Below are 19,802 nucleotides of genomic sequence, written 5' to 3'. Positions count from 1 at the left end.
TGCAAATAATGTTGCTATGAACATTGGGGTGCGTGCATCTTTTTGAATTACAGTTTTTCTCTTTTGCAGATATATGACCAGGAGCGGGACTGCTGGATCATATGGTAATTTTTTTTAACTTTATTTATTTTTGTCTGCGCTGGGTCTTCATTGCTGTGAGCAGGCTTTTCTCTAGTTGAGGTGAGCCAGGGCTACTCTCTAGCTGCGGTGCACAGCCTTCTTGCTGTGCGGGCTTCTCTAGGTGCAGAGTATGGGCTTTAAGGTGAGCTTCAGCAGTTGTGGTACACAGGCTCAGCTGTCCCATGGCATGGTGGATCTTCCTGGGAAACTGGAAGGTCCAGGAAGATCTGAACCAGAGATCGAACCCATGTCCCCTGCATTGGCAGGAGGATTTTTATCCACTGCACCACCAGGGAATTCCCCAAGTTCTCTTAAACCCTCTTTTTTTGTGTCGCCAGCTGCCAGGCCTATCCTCCATTAGTGTTTCTATCTGCACCTCTCCAGGTTGACCCATAACTCAATTTTTCTGCACTCTCTGGCATCACTTCTTATTATTTTTGCCTTTCATGATTCATCTATTCTACCTATCAGTTTAGAGGTAACACCCCTCCTGACAGAACCAAATTCCCAGGGGTTCCTCTTTTATTATGGCGTCTTACTATTGTTATGCCACAACTTCATAATCAGGACCTGGAAAATTATCTGCCCTGGATGTCTTACCCCTTCTTTCCTTCCAAACTGTGATTTATCATTTCCATCTATTTTGAAATAACATTTAGAAGCCCAGAGAAGCATAAAGGTATACATATATGGAGATAATTTCACATTTCTTTCATGGTGAATGGAATTATTCCATTGTTAAAGTAACCATACAAGTGAAAAACTGACTCTGAAGGAATAATAATTAATGCCATAGGTAATGGACACAGCAATGCTACCAAGAAAAGAAGTTATAAACACACTCCCTGACAGAAAATTGTATCAGGACTCACCTTTTTGGAAGAAAGTGCTGATCATGAATGCAAAGAAAATTGTGGCAATTGCAAAACACATCAGAAACACAAATATCAAACTAGGGTCACTCTTTCCAAACACTGCTGACTCGTCAAACTACAAACCAATCACAGGTGCACATAATTATTACGTGGAAAGAATGAAGAAAAGGCGTAAAAGACCCTTAAAACAATGTGCACATTTTAAAAAACCAGGACTATCTTAAACAAAACAATATATATATATAGGTTTTTAAGGCAGACCTTTAATCCAGCTTCCATTACCATTTACAAATCATGCTCTGTGTGAATACCTTTTTTAAGGAAAGCATAAGTTTGAATTCAATTTCTGGCCCAATGTGAATGTTCTTTTTGCTTTAATAAGAGAGTTTATCCTATTTACCATTATAACTACTGCAAATAATTTTAGTATTCCTTTTGATATTTTATATCTCCTCTTTTTATTGTTTTCAGGCAATTTTCTTTGTTTATATATTTTGCTATATAGTCTGAGTTTTCCTGCCTTTCTACATTCAAAATGCCCCAATTTTGGTAATTTAGAAGGCAAATTTTCATGTATCCATATATTATAATTTAGTTATTAAACACAAGTTACTGAATTGGAACACAAAATTCCACTGACAGCAAAAAAGGAAAAATTAACATAATACCTGGGCATAAAAGAACATTCTTAACTTTTACAATAGCTATTTTCAATTATTTACAGAACACAAAATTTGCTATGTTTTAAAGTTTATAACTCAACTTTCCTAATGAACTAATCACACTCAGGCCCACTACTTGAAGACTGGAGAAGTGAAGAGAGGGCAAAGCTCTCCCAGATCATAAATTTCAATGCTTCCTCTGCCAAAGGCTTAGCAAATACCACCACATGTCAACCTGAGGTTTTTAAAATGTTCATCAATTACTGTGTTTTCACCATCTCTTGAATCTCACCACCGCCACCCACACCACACCATAGTTCCCCCCCATTATCTTCAGAGCTTAGCACATCCTGAAAGACAAGAGACATGTACCTCTATGCAGAACAGAAAGGTCATGAAAGAAACCACAATGGAGGCAGAAATGAAGAACACGATGAACCAAGCCACCCAGTGTTGCCAGCTGTGCAGCCCCATCATGCACATATACTCCTAGAAAGAGCGAAAGAACCAGACGTTACAGGGTCTTCAGGCTCAGTCTGAACTGGTCTGGTTTAGCTGTCTGTAACTGAAGCCTGAGCAGTCTGGAATAAAGGGTCCCATGTGTGTCCTGGGAATAGGCAGATCATGGATGTGATGGGGACTGAGTTGCAAAGAAATAACAAACCAGACAGTGGAGTTTCTCTGGTAGAGACAGACCTTGGATCAAAATTATTATTCTTTGGCTATGGTTAGTAAACTGCTGGTTCATTCATTTATTGAACACTGACTATCCGTGAATGGCTCCTATGGCCCTGAGGATAGAACCTAAAGTCCTTGGCATCCTGTGCTCTGGTCACAGAAAATCTTCCCATAATTCAGTAAACACATCTCAACCTCTGTGTCTTTTTTGTTTGCTTTGCCTCTCACACATGTTGCTCTGACTCTTTCTTCTCTTATTCTCTCTTTACCTATTGAAATCTTGCTTTATTTTCAAAACCTAGTTCAAGTGTTACCTGCTCTGTGAAGCCTTCTCTGCTCAGCTCCGCCCTTGCCCCATACAGCCATCACATCCACACATCCCATTACCCAAGCACTGGGGGCTCCTTTGTAACGTGTGACCTTACCACCATGAATCACCTGAGGAAAAGGACAGTGTCAGGTGAAAAAAATGTCTGGTAAGTGAATAAAAGCAAAGCTCTATGCTGGGTACCATGCAGAAAAAATACCACAGGCAGAGCAACTGCATTCCAAAAGTTCACAGTCTCGTACTGGAGATAAATATGTGGTAATAACCCTGTATACTCCATGCCCTAAGTACAGAAATAGAGTTTTTATCTTTTATAAAGACCAGAAGAGGTAGTAGGTCAATGAGTCAAAAACGAGTTGGTTAAAGCAGGGAATCACAAAAATGACATACACGATTTAAAACTTCATCTTTACATAAACATGTAATGTGTGCCAGTACTGCGATGTCAGAACACGGACTCTTCTTCTGAAGCGTGTGCTACTCACTGGAGCACTGGAGCTCATGTGATTGTGCTGGGTCTTCACTGGGGTGCAGGCTTTTCGCTAGGGGCTACTCTTCATTGTGGTCCACGGGCTTCTCACTGCGGGGGCTTCTCTTGCTGTGGAGCACGGGCTCTAGGAACCACAGGCTTCACTAGCTGCAACACACAGGCTCAGTAACTGCAGCTCGCGGGCCCCAGCACATGCGCTCTGGGACACCAAAGGCCTTCTGATTTCTTATTTAATATTACATCTTCTGTTGTATGTGCTTTTGTGTGTATGTGTGATTTCCTTTGTTTTCTATCTTTTGGTATATGGACTATATTTTCTTTCTTTTTATTTTCTCCAGGGTTTTTAAGAATTAAATGTCCTACTTTCCAATACTATCTGGTGTTTACTTTTAAGCTTTTCAGAAGTGTTCTTTATTCTTGTCTAGAGAACAAACTCCAGTGTGAAATAGGAAACATACAACCAAGTCAATGATCTGAGTGAAAATATTCAATGCCCACCCTCTTCCCTCCACCAATCTGTTGTTGAAATGACTTAACAAATAGGAAAGAGAAAACTCCCTCCCTGAACTGGCAATGAAAAAGGGTTTCCAACAGCACACCAGAAGCTTCTGGCTTCCGTGGAGCTTTTCAGTCCATGCAGAGCCAAGTGGAGAGGCCTGCCATCAGGTCCTGTCTCACCAGCACCCGTCACAGTGGGTTAATATCCCTACCTTCCACCACGTCTGATTAAGCAGGAAACGCCCCACCCCCCACGGCACTCCCACAGCAGACTGATCACATGAGAAGGCAGAGCAAACGAGACATCACTGGTGAGGCCAAGCATGGCTCACAGAGCCACTGGCCACCTATTTTACTACATAAGAATCAACAGAAAGAGAAGAAAGCGGAGAGACTGAGAAGAGAAGATTTTCTTAAAGAGCAAAAAGTGAGGAGAGAAGTAACAAGAGAGATTAAGTAAGGAACAGAGGAGGGCAGAAAGATCTACCCTATCTTAAGTTGTGGCTTCTAGAGAACACTCTCTGTCTAACCTGCCACAAAATTAGACTGAGTTAATTTTGGATGATTATTCCTCTCATTTGTCAGTTAGTCAGTTCACAAACATTTCGCACACCTATCATGTGTGAGGCAGTGTGCTGGCAAGTCAGGGACCTAGGACAGACACTCCCCTTCTGAAAGTAAGAGTTCACCTAATAACATGAGCTAATCTGCAAGCCGGTTAAAATGGTGAAAGAACATCCAAGTTCCAACTCACTTCAAAGGCTGCTCTCATACCTAAAGCCATCTCTCACCTGCCCTGGCCGCCCTCCTACCCTGGCCATTGTTTATTAGCAATTCCCACACGTTTCTGGCCACCTCTCTGTTATGACAGGATTACCTTCAGCTTTCTCTCCTTCTCCAGTACGATGGAATTGATGGTGATGAGCTCAATGCAGATGAAGCTGAGCATAAGGAAAAGAGGGAACTCATTCTGAAGGACGAGGAAGAAGAGGTCCCGGACATATGCACCATGCGGGAATCTCTTCAGAAGCACACTGAGGCTCTGGAACAGCCCGGTCGCCTCAGCGGGAGCGTGGTGCCACATGATGGCTCTATCTGTGGCGTGCTGTATGGCCAGGAAGCCTTCTTGGTAGTATCCTGCGTGAAAAAACAGCGGGTACAAGCACAGGAGATTAAGAACAAAGATGCAAAACAGCTGATAAGCAGATGGGTGACGGCTAGCCATTCACATACACTCAGGAATAGAAAAGGCACTGCTATAGCCAAGGTGCTACGATATAGAAGAAAAAGTCACAGTGGGACTCGTGTGGCTAAGGGAAGGTGTCTTTTATCAGAAAAATGAGACAGACAAATGAGGGATACCCAACACAGCCATCCTCGGGGCAGGGGGCATCTCCTCCCGAGTCCTCAGGCTCTGGGGAGGGTGCCCACTCTGCAGTTGTGCTCTCCACCACACAGGAAGAGTCAAATTCAAAGAACTTGGAAGACACAGCCCCTCTCAACTGCTGTGACCTGTCCCTGAACTGTCCCTGCTGTAGTCCAAGGGTTATGGTCACTGAATTTTGCTGCCAAACCTCAAAACCAGTCTTCACCATAAACAACCCTTGTTTCAATACAGCATAGCTGGTGTGCCAAGGTCAGCTTCTGGGAACAATACATAGACCGAAAGGCAAAGATCCCTGGTCCTGGAGTTTTCTAAGAAATAATAGCCCACGTCCAAGTAAGGGTCGCCAGCCCTCCACACTGGCAGAGCCAAGCAGGGTATGCCAGCCTTAGGGTAGAGAGGACCGAGGTCTTCTGGTGGCCGAGACCAAGGGAGGCCTCCAGATGTGTCAGGATGAAAAGGGCAGGAACAAACTGTTAACGATAAAAGTCTGGGAACTGTTACATGTCCGTGATTGCAAGCAGGAGAACTGCCACAGAACTGCTGACAGCCTTTCTAGAATCACATGAAACTACAAACCTTGGGCCTTGGATTCCCACTTGGGGGGCTTCCAAGCCGAAGGCTTCAGGTCAATAGTGTGGCCACTCTACAAGGCGCTGCAGACTGGCGACTTAGTTTCCTAAAAGCAGTTCATCCCCGAGGGCGCAGAGGATGGTCACCCTAAACCCCTCATGAAGACAGAGACCAAAACACGACAGGGGCTTGGAGGGCGCGAGTCCCAGAGAGGCCTGGTCCATGCGCTCCAGGCAGGAGGCCACTGCTTACTGTGGAGGAAACAGGAGGCACGAGTCTCCACGCCGCCCCACTGTTTTCCCTCAGCACAGGGAGCTAACGGCAAGCACACACTGTTATAAGCGGGAACATAGAGAAAGCGCTCATTCTTGAAAAATGCTGCCATTCTTCTCGAACAATTCAGTATCATTACAAGACAATTAGTGGCTAAACTGCTGGACTAACTTACTCTAGAATGTAAGCATTTTACTAAATGCCACATTCCTTTTTTTAATGTTATTTGGCTGCACTGGGGCTTAATCGTGGCACGTGGGATCTTCAGCTGTGGCATGTGGGATCTAGCTCCCTGACCAGGGATTGAACCCAGGCCCCCCACATTAGGAACACAGAGTCTTAGCCACTGGACCACCAGGGTAGTTCCCTGAATGCCACATTCCTAAATGCACTGCTTCAGCCTCTTCTGAAATGTTAGTTTAGCAAGTGTTCAGACACAAAAACAACACAAACGGCATCATTAAGACTGGATGAAACCAGCTCACGACGACGCACAGAGGCTTCCTCACCTGGAGCTCCCCCTTCAGAAACTCCATAGTCTCGGGGCTCTTGGCTTAGGTTCGGAGGATAAAGAAAGGATGTGAGCCAGCCCTGCATGTCATCTTGTTGGAGGATTAACCTCAAGGATAAATAATTCCTCTGAAAGAAACTGAAGCGCAAGTAGTACTTAACCTATGAAGAACAGAGAGAAAACAAAGGCAGTCATGAGATCGAGGAACTCAGAAATGGAACAGGACCCAGCAAGGGTGTGCCTGACATTAGCTGTGACAGGAGGAAGGGCACCCGCGCTGGGAGACATCCTCTGGGAGCACACACGGACATGTCTTCCCTGCATCCTTCTGTGACCAGCCCAAGAAACAAGAGGGGTCACAACTCCCGTCAGGAAAGCGGTGCTGCACAAAGGCTCTGAGTGCAGGCTCTGGAGCCAGACCACCGGGATCCAAACCCCCATCTCCTAATGAGCAGCCACGGCAATCTGGGCAAGTTACCTAACCTTGCCTAGGTTTCCTCATCAGTAAAACAGGAATGATGTTAACAGTACCTACCTCCAAGGTGCTGTGGGATCAAGTAAGATGGTCCCTGGGATGGGCTTGGCATTTGTAAGTGTCCAACATCCCGCACCAGTTCTAACAACTGATTGTTAAACTGTACCAGTTCCAGTTCAGCCGCTTAGACAGGTCCGACTCTTTCCAACTCCATGAACCACAGCACGCCAGGCCTCCCTGTCCATCACTAACTCCCAGAGCCCACCCAAACTCATGTCCATTGAGTCAGTGATGCCATCCAACTATCTCATCCTCTGTCGTCCCCTTCTCCTCCTGCCCTCAATCTTTCCCAGCATCAGAGTCTTTTCAAATGAGTCAGCTCTTTGCATCAGGTGGCCAAAGTATTGGAGTTTCAGCTTCAGCATCGGTCCTTCCAACCAACACCCAGGACTGATCTCCTTTAGGATGGACTGGTTGGATCTCCTTGCAGTCCAAGGGACTCTCAAGAGTCTTCTTCAACACCACAGTTCAAAAGCATCAATTCTTTGGAGCTCAGCTTTCTTCACAGTCCAACTCTCACATCCATATATGACCACTGGAAAAACCATAGCCTTGACTAGATGGGTCTTTGCTGACAAAGTAATGTCTCTGCTTTTCAATATGCTGTCTAGGTTGGTCATAGCTTTCCTTCTAAGAAGTAACCATCTTTTAACTTCATGGCTGCAATCACCATCTGCAGTGATTTTGGAGCCCAGAAATATAAAGTCAGCCACTGTCAGCAGACCACAAAAGCTATACATCAGTGGTTTTCCCATCCTAAAGCAGAAATCAAATATTCTGATATTTACAACATTGCCTTTTCTTCAAATGAACAGATCCACTATATCTGAAGTCCATGGGATTAGTAATAATGACAATGACTATTCCTTCTGGAAAATTCCTCTGCTCCAGGCCCCATTCTAAGCACTTTATAGGCATAAAACTCGTTTAATCCTCACACTAGCTCTATGAGTTAGGAACTACTATTAATTCCATTACACTGATCGAGAAACTAAGGCCCAAGAATGACAGTGGCTGTCCCCAGGTTACACAGGAGGAAGAACAGAACTGGAACTCCAGTCTATGGGGTTGGGCACTGAGGCCCCCTTCTGTAGCCCAGTGGCTGAAAAGACGCCATCCCGTACCCTCAGGACACAGGCTCACTCCAAAATGTCTTCTCTTTCGAAGAACAAGAAAACAGGACGTAAGGTATGAAATCAGGAGTACTGTCTGATCTCCTCTGGATATAAGACAGCCACCAGCCAACAAAGCTGATGAGGCACAGCTTGGGAATAAGATCGCTTACTGAACTCACGTTGAAGGCGGGCATCATGAGAAGACTGTGACGGAAGAGATGCTCTTACCTCAAGTGGCAAGGGTTCCGTGCTGTCATTGAAGTTATGATAAAAAACAATCCCAGCCAATACGTAAAAAGCTTTGGGATCTTGAATTATGTACTTTTCAAACAAAGGTACTGAAGAGTAGCCTAGAACTACAAAGAGAAAACCCCAGTTAGTGAGTGGTTGGCAGGGGAATGAGGATGGGGGTGTTAAATGCTCCCCAACTACCCCCTTCTACCCCGAAAGATACGGACTTCCACCTCCTCGGCTGGCAAATGTCACTCACTCACTCCTTCATCCTGCAAACAAATGCGCACATCCTACATAAGACACCCAGAACCATCATGGGCAGTGGGAATGCGTAATCAATGATAACAGCTAAACCTCTGTAGGGTCTCAAAGCTCTTGTGTATTTGAGTTCTTCTAGGCTGACTCACTGGAAAAGACACTGATGCTGGGAAAGACTGAGGGCAAGAGAAGGGGCAACAGAGAATGAGACGGTTGGATAGCGTCACCAGCTTGATGGATATGAGTCTGAGCAAACTCTGGGAGATGGTGAAGGACAGGGAGGCCCAGTGTGCTGCAGTCCATGGAGTCACAAAGAGTCGGACACAACTTAGTGACTGAACAACAACAAAGCTGCACTTGGGACTGATGTAGATGGAACACAATTCTTGTTCACATGAATGAAAAAATTATCACTGCATTTCCAGCTTCTCTTCATGGTTATAAAAACCAAAAGTGGAAACAAAATCAAGAAGTATAGCTGCTCTGATGAATTAAGTTTTAAAGGTCACCTGCCCTCACATCAGACTGGCAATTCAGGGTCCTCCTTGAGAATAATTCTTTCTTGGAAGGTTGAAGGTGTGACTACACCACTGAGCACGCAGTGCTGCCAAGGGCAATGTCTGATTCCTCGGAAGTAACTAGAAACCTGTGAGACTTCTGTTCCTTGATCCCTGGGTTCAGAAATGTCACCAACACAGGCCCACTTTTGCTCTTTCTTGTTCCCTTGCTTGTGATGAGCGCGTCCGCCCAAGCTGGAGATGCCAGTGTTCAGAAAGCTTTTCTCTATTGCTGTTTTCTTCCTGTCATTTCTCACCTTTCTTTCTTCCAGAAATCTGAACAGACGAGCTGGGACTTCCAGACATACCCTTCATGTCTATCCCCTCCTCCTTCATACATATTCCTTCATCCATTTCTTGGTCTCTTGGCTTTACAGTCTTAAGAGGTTTGACTTTACCTTCCCCATCACCAACAGAACTTCACACATGCCCATCCTATTATTTCCATGAATGTTATTTTGATAGTCATTTTTAATTTCTAAGTCCTCTGTTTCTTCCACTGTTTCCTTTTTTATGGGGGCCTGGTTTCACTTTGGAGTGGCAATATTTTCTCAAATGTCTCTGAAAATACGAATGAGAATTTTTTATCAACTAGATTAAAAAAAAAAAAAAACGGCATGTACCTGGTAGAACTCTGAGTAATCCTAAAGGTTAAACAGTGGAGTCCTTCAGCTACCACTGGCTCCTGATTCCTTTATCATGACACAATCTCTGTAAGCCAATTTCTTTTGTATACTAAAAAATAATCCATGACTTATGTTTTTGGCCATGATGGAGTAACAGAGATTGAATTTATCCTCCTACCACAAATCACCAAAAAATTGGACGGGCAAGAAAAGAATCAAGTTTTTCAGACAATGGCCAATACACAGCACAGCATTATGATTCCTGGGAAGAGAAACAAATAAGATGACCACTAAGAGTGCTCTGGTTTTCTGTCTGAAGGCACATTTCGGACCACAGAACAGGGAGGGGGAACCCAAGTGGAACGCAGACAGCTATGTGGCTGTGTTGACAGAGGTTTGAGTTGGAAGAGTCTGAAGTGGCTTTAAGTTGCAGGCCAGAGTTCCCAGGAGAAGAAGGCTGCGCTGGGAAATGGCCCCAGAAACCTGCTCAGAGGACCCTTTAATGACTCCTATGATGTGCCCTGCCTGGGTGAGCAGGACAGGATGGGCTCAGTGGTGCCCAGAGCCCACTGAGACCAAGAGGCACTTGAGTTCTGACCAGCCAGTGGGGACAGTTCCTGGTGATCACTTGAGGTGTTCAGAAGAGTCACACCTTAGTAATGGAATAAATTAACTTTAAAGCAAAAGCTGTTCCACACCTTGCCCCACACACAAAGAAGATTAAAACAACTCCTGAAAAGACTTTTTGGTGAAACTGAACTTTACCTTTTTACCAGAACAAAACCCACTCTAGATTAAACAACCACTTGATCCACAAAAGCTGAGACTTGATCCAGTTCTCAAACTGTATGATCAAGACTTTTCTGTTTTGTAGATAAGTTCATTGGAACCTTTTTCTTAGATTATACTTATCAGCATTGTCATATGGTGTCTGTCTTTCTCTGTCTGACTTCACTCAGTGTGACAGTGAAGGTGAGGGATAAATTGGAAGACTGTGACTGACATATACATACCATTATATATAAAATGGATAATAAGTACCTACTGTATAGCACATATTACTATACTCTGTAATGGCCTACACGGGAAAAGAACCTAGAAGAGTGGAGATATGTGTGTGTGTGTGTGTGTGTGTGTGCGCACGCGTGTGTATTACTGATTCACTTTGCTATGTACGTGAAGCTAACACAATGTTGTTGCTGTCGCCGTTGTTGTCGTCTAGTCATTCAGTCATGCTCAACTCCTTTGGGATCCCATGGAACTTCTAATAAAATTTAAAAAAAAAAAAAAAAGACTTTCTTTCTCTTCCTCTGTATTTCTTTTTTGATTACTTTTTTGATGTTAGCAGTTTCTGGGACTAAGACTTCTCAGCTGAAGTTCTCAATGGAATAATGGCGGCCCTGTCTCTCTTCTTCTACATTTTGTCGCTTCGTCTCTCTCTGTGTTGTATTCTGAAAGTCTCCTTCAGCTCTGTCTTCCAGTGCAGCAGTTTTACCTTCAACTGAGTTTTGTATTATATTCTGATTATTTTTCACTTCTAGAAGTTCTGTTTGGCTCTTTCTCCCCCCTCACATCTGCTAGGCAACTCTTATAGTGGAATGCTACCTACAAACACTTTCAGGTTGTCTTTTATATTTTTAAATCTAGTAAACATGGTGATTTCATAATGTGAGGCTAATAATCCATTATCTGAAGTATCTCTGGTTCTGTTTCTGCCGTCTGTCGTTCACACTGATCTTCACCCTTGCTCTCTTGCTTCCTGGTATGTGCTCACTGACTGTGACACATTTGTGGCTGCCCTTCTTTGAGATACAGAATCATGGCATGTTCTTGCAGCGGAGGGTGACATTTGCATCTGGCCATCAACATCTCACTTTGTACTTTGAGGGGTTTTCTCTTCTCCTTTTCTTTTGACAACCACGGGATGTGAATCTGGGCTGCAAACCCTGCGGGCGGGCGCTTCTGCTGCTGTGCTGTTTTCTCGAAGCCCCTCCGGGGTGGGAAAGAGGCTTGTTCCCTTCTGGCTCAGGCTTACAGTGAGAGTACAGGCATTTGGGGTCCCAGCTCCATGGGAGATGGTCTCCTATGAGACATCCCACCTGAATGAGCTCAGCTCCCTCTTGTACGATGCAGGTTTCACAAGAAACAGTTTGGGGATCCCATTGACCTCTCTCTGTGTTCCTTCCTTCACCTGGATTTTTTTTTTTTTTTTAGAAAACTATCTAAGAGTACGGAAGTACTTTAACAATACAATAAATAAAATGTAGGTTAAGAAGAGTTCAAGACAATCCAATTTTTGTTAGAAAAAAGGAAAGAAGTGTGTATACAAGGCTTTGAAAAATCAAAGTGAAAGTCACTCAGTCGTGTCCCACTCTTTGTGACCCCATGGACTATACAGTCCATGGAATTCTCTAGGCCAGAATACTGGAGTTGGTAGCCATTCCCTTCTCCAGGGGATCTTACCAACCAAGGGATCGAACCCAGGTCTCCCACACTGCAGGTGGATTCTTTAGCAGCTGAGCCACCAGGAAAGCCCATACAAGGTTTTAAATAGCACTTATATCTGGGTGATAGGATTATGAGTACATTTGCCTTTTATCCTATACAAAGATCTGTTGTTGTTCTTCTGTTTCCTTAGCCTTATTTAGGTTGCCTTTTTAAACACATATATACACATACACACATATTTTGTTAAATTGTACAAAATAGTATACTTACAGGAAGGCATACAAAACACAAACATTCAGTTTAATGAACAATTATGAAATTAACATCTAAGTAATTAATCCCTGGATCAATATATTTTTCAGTTCAGTTCAGTTCAGTTCAGTTGCTCAGTCGTGTCCAACTCTTTGAGACCCCATGAATCACAGTACACCAGGCCTCCCTGTCCATCGCCAACTCCCGGAGTTCACTCAGACTCACGTCCATCGAGTCCGTGATGCCATCCAGCCATCTCATCTTCTGTCGTCCCCTTCTCCTCCTGCCCCCGAATCCCTCCCAGCATCAGAGTCTTTTCCAATGAGTCAACTCTTCGCATGAGGTGGCCAAAGTACTGGAGTTTCAGCTTTAGCATCATTCCTTCCAAAGAAATCCCAGGGCTGATCTCCTTCAAAATGGACTGGTTGGATCTCCTTGCAGTCCAAGGGACTCTCAAGAGTCTTCTCCAACACCACAGTTCAAAGCATCAATTCTCTGGCACTCAGCCTTCTTCACAGCCCAACTCTCACATCCATACATGGCTACTGGAAAAACCATAGCCTTGACTATTTTATTTGTCTTGATAGTTGGGTTGGTCCAAATAACCTAGTGTGCCATATTTCCAGAGGCAGAACAGCAATCATCTCTTTCTCAGAGATCCCCAGGAAAAAAGCTTGCTGTTTCCTTGAGTCTTGCTGAGCTATGTGTCTTCCCTGGACAAATCCCTACAGTGAGGGGACTGCCAACTAGTACAGAGAGATTACAACTCATTCTGCACCCAGGGCGGAGCCATCATGGCTCAGAGTGGGAGAGGAGCCAGGCCTCCAGGGAGGAATGGACTCTGTCTGTATATCAAAAGGATGGATAGAAAGGGAAGAAAAACCCAGATGTCTATAGTGGTTTGGAAGAGATCATCAAGCTATTGCTTGTCCTTACTTCTAGGCTGGAGGATTTGCTTAGGGGAATGGCCTGAAGGTATTAGTTGCTGTTGTTCAGTCGCTCAATTGTGTTCGATTCTTCGCAACCCCACGGATCGCAGCCTGCCAGGCTCCGCTGTTCATGAGATTTCTCAGACAAGAATACTGGAGTGGGTTGCCATTTCCTCCTCCAGGAGATCTTCCCAGCCCAGGGGTTGAACCCGATCCCCTGCATTACAGCCAGATTCTTTACCACTGAGCCACTAAGGAAGCCCATGGCATAAACAGGGGAGTTTAACGTTTATTCCCTATCTCTTTAATATTGTTTGCAATTTTCAATGCAAGGAACTTCTGTATTTATTGTAAATTTTAAGTTCCTTAAAAATTTTTTTTTAATTCCATAAAAATACATCCCAAACAGTTAACAAAGAATTCTGGGAAGTGGGATTAGGGAAGGGACTTTAACTCTGAACTCTGTTCCATGTCACATATGGTTCTATAATAAGGTGAGAGCTGCCTGAGGACAGGAGTGAGCCATGGGAACGGCAGGGAGGTGGGAACAGGTGAAGACTGCAGTGTCACAGCACTCAAGCAGCAGAGAATCCCAGGCAGGAAACGCATGAGCGCAGCCCCGCACGCTGAGGGCAAAGGAGAGGAAGCGCTGGGCCGAGCAGTCAGCAAGCCATCTTTCCCTCGTGAATGTCTGTGGGTACCAGCCCCTTCTAATCACCGCTCCAGAGGACAGCCAGAGAAATCTTTGTACAACAAATGACACTGCAGTCTAACCTGTCTTCTCAAAAGCCCTGCAATGGACCCCTTCTGCATGTAGAAGAAAGCCCGACGCCCTGAGGCCAGCTTTTGCAGGCCAGCAAAGCTCTGCACGCTGTGGCTCCTACAGACGTGCCTGACCTCACCTAACTACCACGTCAGCTTCACCTGCTGACTTCCAGAGCCTCAGTCACCCCAGGGACTGGCTGCTCGCTGTCCCCCTCCTGGATAGCCCCTGAAACCCAGCACCCTCCCATTTCCTGTGGGTGGATCATCGTGTTTTATCACACTTATCACCTCATCAGGGAGGATTTCTTTTTTTTTAAATTTTGTAATCTCGTATTTATAAAAGGTAGCTGAATTAGAATAGTATTTTAGAATACTAGAAAGCATAAAGCACAGGTTTCGAAACAGCTTCCCCACATGACACAACTGAGGACCTTTAAAAGAACTGCCACATTGAGCGGCACTCAACAAGTCAGGGAGTAGAACCCTTTCTTTTCACTTTCTGCCTTATGTATTATTAGAACACTGTATAAAAACATATAATTATGGTAACTTTGAAAAATTATTCCACATTTTGGAAAATGTTATCTACCTAACTGCATTCATTCATTCATTCAGTATGTCCTGAACACCTACTGTGCACCAGGCACAGTGTGCGCATGGAACACACACACCTCTGCCCTGTGGCGGAGGCAAAGCGCTGCGGGGAAAGGCAGGCAGCGCACAGGAGCACAGTGAGCGGCAAGGCTTTAACTAAACAGCTATCAAGATGCTATGAGCACATCCAACAGGATTCTGTGAGAGAGAAAACGGCAGAATTGGGAAACCTAAAACTTACATTCCTAACTGCCATTTTAGCTGAAACCAGAATGGTAAGAAGGAAAAGCTGGAGGCAAAGGGTTCTGTCAGAGGGAGGAAAGGCTCCCAGAGCCCAGGGTATGAAAGGGGGCACGAGGAGGGCAAGCACGCAAGACTGGGGAAGGGCCGACCTGGCTCAGCGCGGTGGGGAGCCACCGAGGGCCGCAGGCTGGGCACTGGCCAGATCCCACCCATGTTTTAAAGACCTTTTTGGCTCCACATAGAGACTGGATGAGAATGGGACAAGAAGAGGAGAAAAGAGATCGGGTAAAAGGCTAACTCAGAATCTCTGAGTGTTTTCTGTTTATCAGAGACATATTATAACTGCAAACCAGGACTTCTGATTAAATATATGAGATGACCAGTGTCACTTCGGTGAGTCAGAACAAACACTTCACATTTTAACTAGCCTTGAAGGCTTGCGACATAAATATACAAGTCTCTTGTGTGTGTTGTGTGAAATAATAAAGATACATGCAGACTCTTCAGAATTTGGAGAGCCCAGATGTGGAACCACTACTGTAAGAACTCACAGGAAAATACTTCAAACTAGACTTTATAAAAATGCCCCCTCTGTCCTGCCCACATCTTTATGGCTAACCTTCAAACTCAACAGTAAAGAAGTCTTTCACCATTTCAGTGATATTCTTCAAAGTTTCACTTTTGGAAGGGATATAAACTAGTTGAAATTTATTTTTCAGAGGAAATTGATTGAAGAATTCTGGCAGAGAAGTGATGTCAATTACATTGTAGTCTACAGGAGGTCTCTTTCTTGGCAAACTACCAAAACGAAGATATATTATAACTGCACAAAACAGTAACGGCATCAAGATTTCAAGGACCGTTACCAGAGTCTTTCGTTTCTAAAATAAAAACAAAAGCCATATGTTAATCCAAAATAGAACACAAGCATTAAGACACTATATGGGAAATGTTCTTCCATTAAGAACACTTTCAATCAACTACACTTCACTAATAAATATGCTAATCCAAAATAAAACACAAGCATTAAGTCACTACATGGCAAATGTGCTTCCATTAAAAACACTTTCAATCAACTACGCTTCACATATGTGTGTGTGTGTGTGTGTGTGTGTGTGTGTATGAAAGAATGCTTCTATTTCTTCCAGCCTCCCTGTACAACACATGAAAAAGAAAAAAAAAAAACAGAATGAGAATTAGTTAGAAACATCTGCTTTTATCTTTTCTGTAACACCAATGGCTAGAAATCAGTAGCAACGATGGCTATCTTCAGTAATTAGAGCTAATGGAACTACCACAGAAAGGTGGCTCATTTGCAGAAAAGGGCTCCTTTACAAGTTCTTAATTTTTTCTTTACTCCATGATTAGAAACCAATTTAACTAAATCATTCAGTTCCTCCGAAGGAGACTCACATTCTCCCTACAGATAACCATACCCACCTTTAAAATGAAATTCTTCCAGAGAAGAAGTTTTAAGTTCCTGAACATTGTCATTTTTCTAGCTGAAGAGGAGCGATCGCCGCTAGCTGGGAGACAAATGGGGAGATGTTACTAACGTTAAAATGCTGAGCGGCTCTTCAGGCCTGGGGACACTCTCTGCTCCCAGGCTTTTGGAGCCCCGCCTGGACCACCTTTCCTCCTTCCGGTCCAGCAGTGCTGGCCCCTCCCCTCCCTGCCCTCTGAGTATTAAAGTGCTCCAGGCCCCACCCGTGGACTCAGAGCGGCGCCACTCTGTAGGTGCTCTCACTCACTACTTTGGGTTTAAATCCATCTACATAATGACTTTTCAAATTTACATTTCCAGCCTCGAGTTGCTTCTAGAGCCAAATGTTCAACTGCCTGCTTGTCATCTCCACTCAACCTGCCCAAACGAGTCTACTCATATATTTCTCCTACAACAGATAATCCTTAGTCTTCCTCTCCTCAGACAATGTCAGTTCACTCTTCCAGTTACACAGGGTTACTGAGTCTACTTCTGAAATAGACCAGAAGTCAATCCTTTTTCACCACTGCTCCTCTTCGCACCCTGGTGCAACATCGCCTCACCTCTCGCCTGAACGCCTGCAAGAGCCTCTTCAGTGGTATCACTGCTCCCTGCCAACCTGCGGCCCGTCCTCCCTGCAGCAGCAGGGGCAGTCCTGTCAGGCCACATCCACTCCTTCACTCAAAACTCTCCCGGGGCTCCTGTTTCGGCGCAGGGAAGAGCCTGGCCTTGTTGACAACAATGAGCATCCCAAGGGACGCAGCCTGTTAGCTCGCTCGTGTCTGCTCACCCGTCCCCTACTCTACTGCCCCTCCTTCTGCACTCCCGAGTCACAGGCTTGAGCAGAGGAGCCCCATGTCTGCCCCACACCTTTGCCCTCGCTGTCTCCTCTGCCCAGCACACACTTCCCTCTCATGTTGACATGGCCAGCTCTTCTACTTTTCTCAGATCTCTATTTAAAAGTCACTTTCTCAGCCTTTCTTGATCATCCTACATAAAATTTCAAAACACTGAACATTTTGTATCAATCTTCCCTGTCAATTTTGCTTCTTAGCACCTTTAAACTATTTAACTTTATATTTATCTGATTTAATATGATTTCGCTACTAGAACTGACATGCTTCAAGAAGACAACAATTTTTTGTCTTTTCTTTTACCACTGAATCCTCAGACACAAGAGTAGGGCCAGCATGTGGTAGTCAGTCAGCAAATACTGAATGGATAAATAAATAAATTCAAGGGCCGGCAATTTTTGCAGGAATGCAGTCAGAACAGCCATAACTGTGAGGAGACTAAACGCTCGGGATAGCACCAAGTTCCTTCCCTTTTCAGTCTGTGTTTCCCAAGTGTAACATAAGTTTTACCTTTTAGATACGACCACAATGAGGTTTTCTTTTTCAGAAAAATATTTTTCCATTGAGGGAAGAAAATGTGTGTTTTTCCTTCAGTTAAAGTACCTCTGATGTTACACATTAGAAGGTAAAGAAACTGGGGACTCCCCTAGTGGTCCAGTGGTTATGACTCTGCTCCCAACGCAGGGGGCGCGGGTTCAATCCCTGATCAGAGAACTAAGATCCCACACTGCCCCACCACATGGCCAACAAGAGAAAAGACATTAAAGCAACAGCATTGTTTAAATTGTACAATTTTAAATGGCTAATTATGTGCTATGTGAATCTCCCCTTGATGAAAAATAATAGTGAATGAAGTGACTCATTTACTTAAGTCAGCTACTGCTGCCATAACCTTACATGACAAACTCCACACCAGAACTCAGTGACCAAGAGCAACAGGCATCATTTACTTCCTGCCTATGGGTCTGCTGGAGATTTGTGGCTGTCCTGGCCTCTTGGGGCTGGCTGGACCTGTCTACAGGTCTGTCATGAGCTGTATGGTCCCTCAGATTCACATGTTGAAGTCCTAACCACAGTATCCCAGAATGTGACTGCATTGGGAGTTTGGCCCTTTACAAAGGTGAGTCAATTACAATGAGGTTGTTAGGGTGGGCCCTAATCCAATCCGACTAGTGTTCTTAGAAGAGGATGAAGTCTGAATACACAAAGAGGCGTCAGGGGTGCACAGCACAGAGGAAAGACCACGTAGGACACAGCCAGAAGACGGCCGTATGCAAGTCGAAGAGAAAGGTGTCAGAAGAAACTAAACCTGCTGACACCTTGATCTCACACTCCCAGCCTACAGAACTGTGAGAAAATAAGTTTCTGTTCTTTAAGTCCCCCCGTCTATGGTATTTTGCTACGGCAGCCCGAAATAATACCGGCTTGTTCTGCGTCTCCTCAACCAGTCACCCACTGGAGCATGTGGTTCTAGTGGCAAGAGGCCAAGACAAACCACATAGGTGCATGGAAAGCCTCTGCTCACACAACACTTGCTAAGCATCCTACCAGCCAAAGCAAACCCCACCCCAAGCCCAGTGTCAGCACCACAGGGGAAGAAACCAGCTCCTCTGGGGAGGGCACTGCAGCATCACATGGTGAAGGGCACGCATGTGAAAGCTCACACAAGGGAAGAGTGAGGAGCTGGGAACAGCACCATCTACCAAACGTCCTGCATTTAACTCTTCAAAAATTGCCATTAGAGTCTGCCAACCTAAACCCTCACCACTGGAAAAAGGAAACATTTTGGCTCATTACTGGCCCAACACAAAAGGTAACAGCCAGAGACAATGAGAATGCATGGCTTTCTCTGATCACAGTCCCAGTTCAATGGAACGGGACAGAAAAATAGTAAGAGCAGATGGAGGTCTTCATATCTTTTCAAATGTGTGATAATACAGGTAGACTATTTCTTTTGAAAGAACATCTGGACTTCCCTGATGGTCCAGTGGTTAAGACGCCAAGCTCCCAGTACAGGGAGCACAGGTTCAATTCCTTGCCTGGTAAGTTTCGCATGCTGCCAGAAACGGCCAAAATTTTATAAAAATAAAAGAGCGTTTATTTAGATGCTTGTAATATACAACAGGGTTTCCCTGGTGTCTCAGTGATAAAGAATCTGCCTGCAATGCAGGAGTCCCAGGAGATGTGGGTTGGAACCCTGGATCGGGAAGATCCCCTGGAGGAGGAATGGCTACCCACTCTAGTATTCCTGCCTGAGAAATCCCGTGGACACAGAAGCCGGGTGGGCTACAGTCCAAAAGGGTCACAAAGAGTTGGACACGACTGAGCAACTGAGCACGCAGGAGGGCATGTACAACAACCAGCAATCACGTATTGAAGGCACTATCTCTCGGCAAAATGATACCATAAAAAGACCGATCATAATGGAGCTCATCTTCATGGAAGCCTAGTGAAGAAAAATACTACGTACAAAGGAAAACATTACAGCACAAGTGCGAAGTGGGAATCAACAGAGAT

The 19,802-nt window shown here is 44.7% G+C and overlaps 1 protein-coding gene across 2 annotated transcripts in view; it reads right to left on the bottom strand.

Moving 5' to 3' along the window:
* Positions 1-19,217, bottom strand: part of LOC102183842 (ATP-binding cassette sub-family A member 17) — an 84,741-nt gene extending 65,524 nt beyond the window's left edge. Inside the window, exons 1-7 of one of the 2 annotated variants that reach the window (XM_018040917.1) lie at positions 16,389-19,217; positions 15,568-15,829; positions 8,271-8,398; positions 6,391-6,553; positions 4,529-4,788; positions 2,030-2,146; positions 993-1,110 (exon numbers count right to left, since the gene is read on the bottom strand). In XM_018040917.1, the coding sequence (XP_017896406.1) occupies positions 993-1,110; positions 2,030-2,146; positions 4,529-4,788; positions 6,391-6,553; positions 8,271-8,398; positions 15,568-15,829; positions 16,389-16,442 (1,102 nt within the window). In that variant the 5' untranslated portion in view covers positions 16,443-19,217. The remainder of the gene's footprint in view (positions 1-992; positions 1,111-2,029; positions 2,147-4,528; positions 4,789-6,390; positions 6,554-8,270; positions 8,399-15,567; positions 15,830-16,388) is intronic. The other variant, XM_018040918.1, reaches the window with a different exon arrangement.

This window comes from Capra hircus, chromosome 25 (assembly GCF_001704415.2).
Source record: "Capra hircus breed San Clemente chromosome 25, ASM170441v1, whole genome shotgun sequence".
Taxonomy (NCBI): domain Eukaryota; kingdom Metazoa; phylum Chordata; class Mammalia; order Artiodactyla; family Bovidae; genus Capra; species Capra hircus.
Note: the sequence above shows the minus strand (reverse complement) of the source record. Positions and strands in the feature narration are given on the sequence as shown.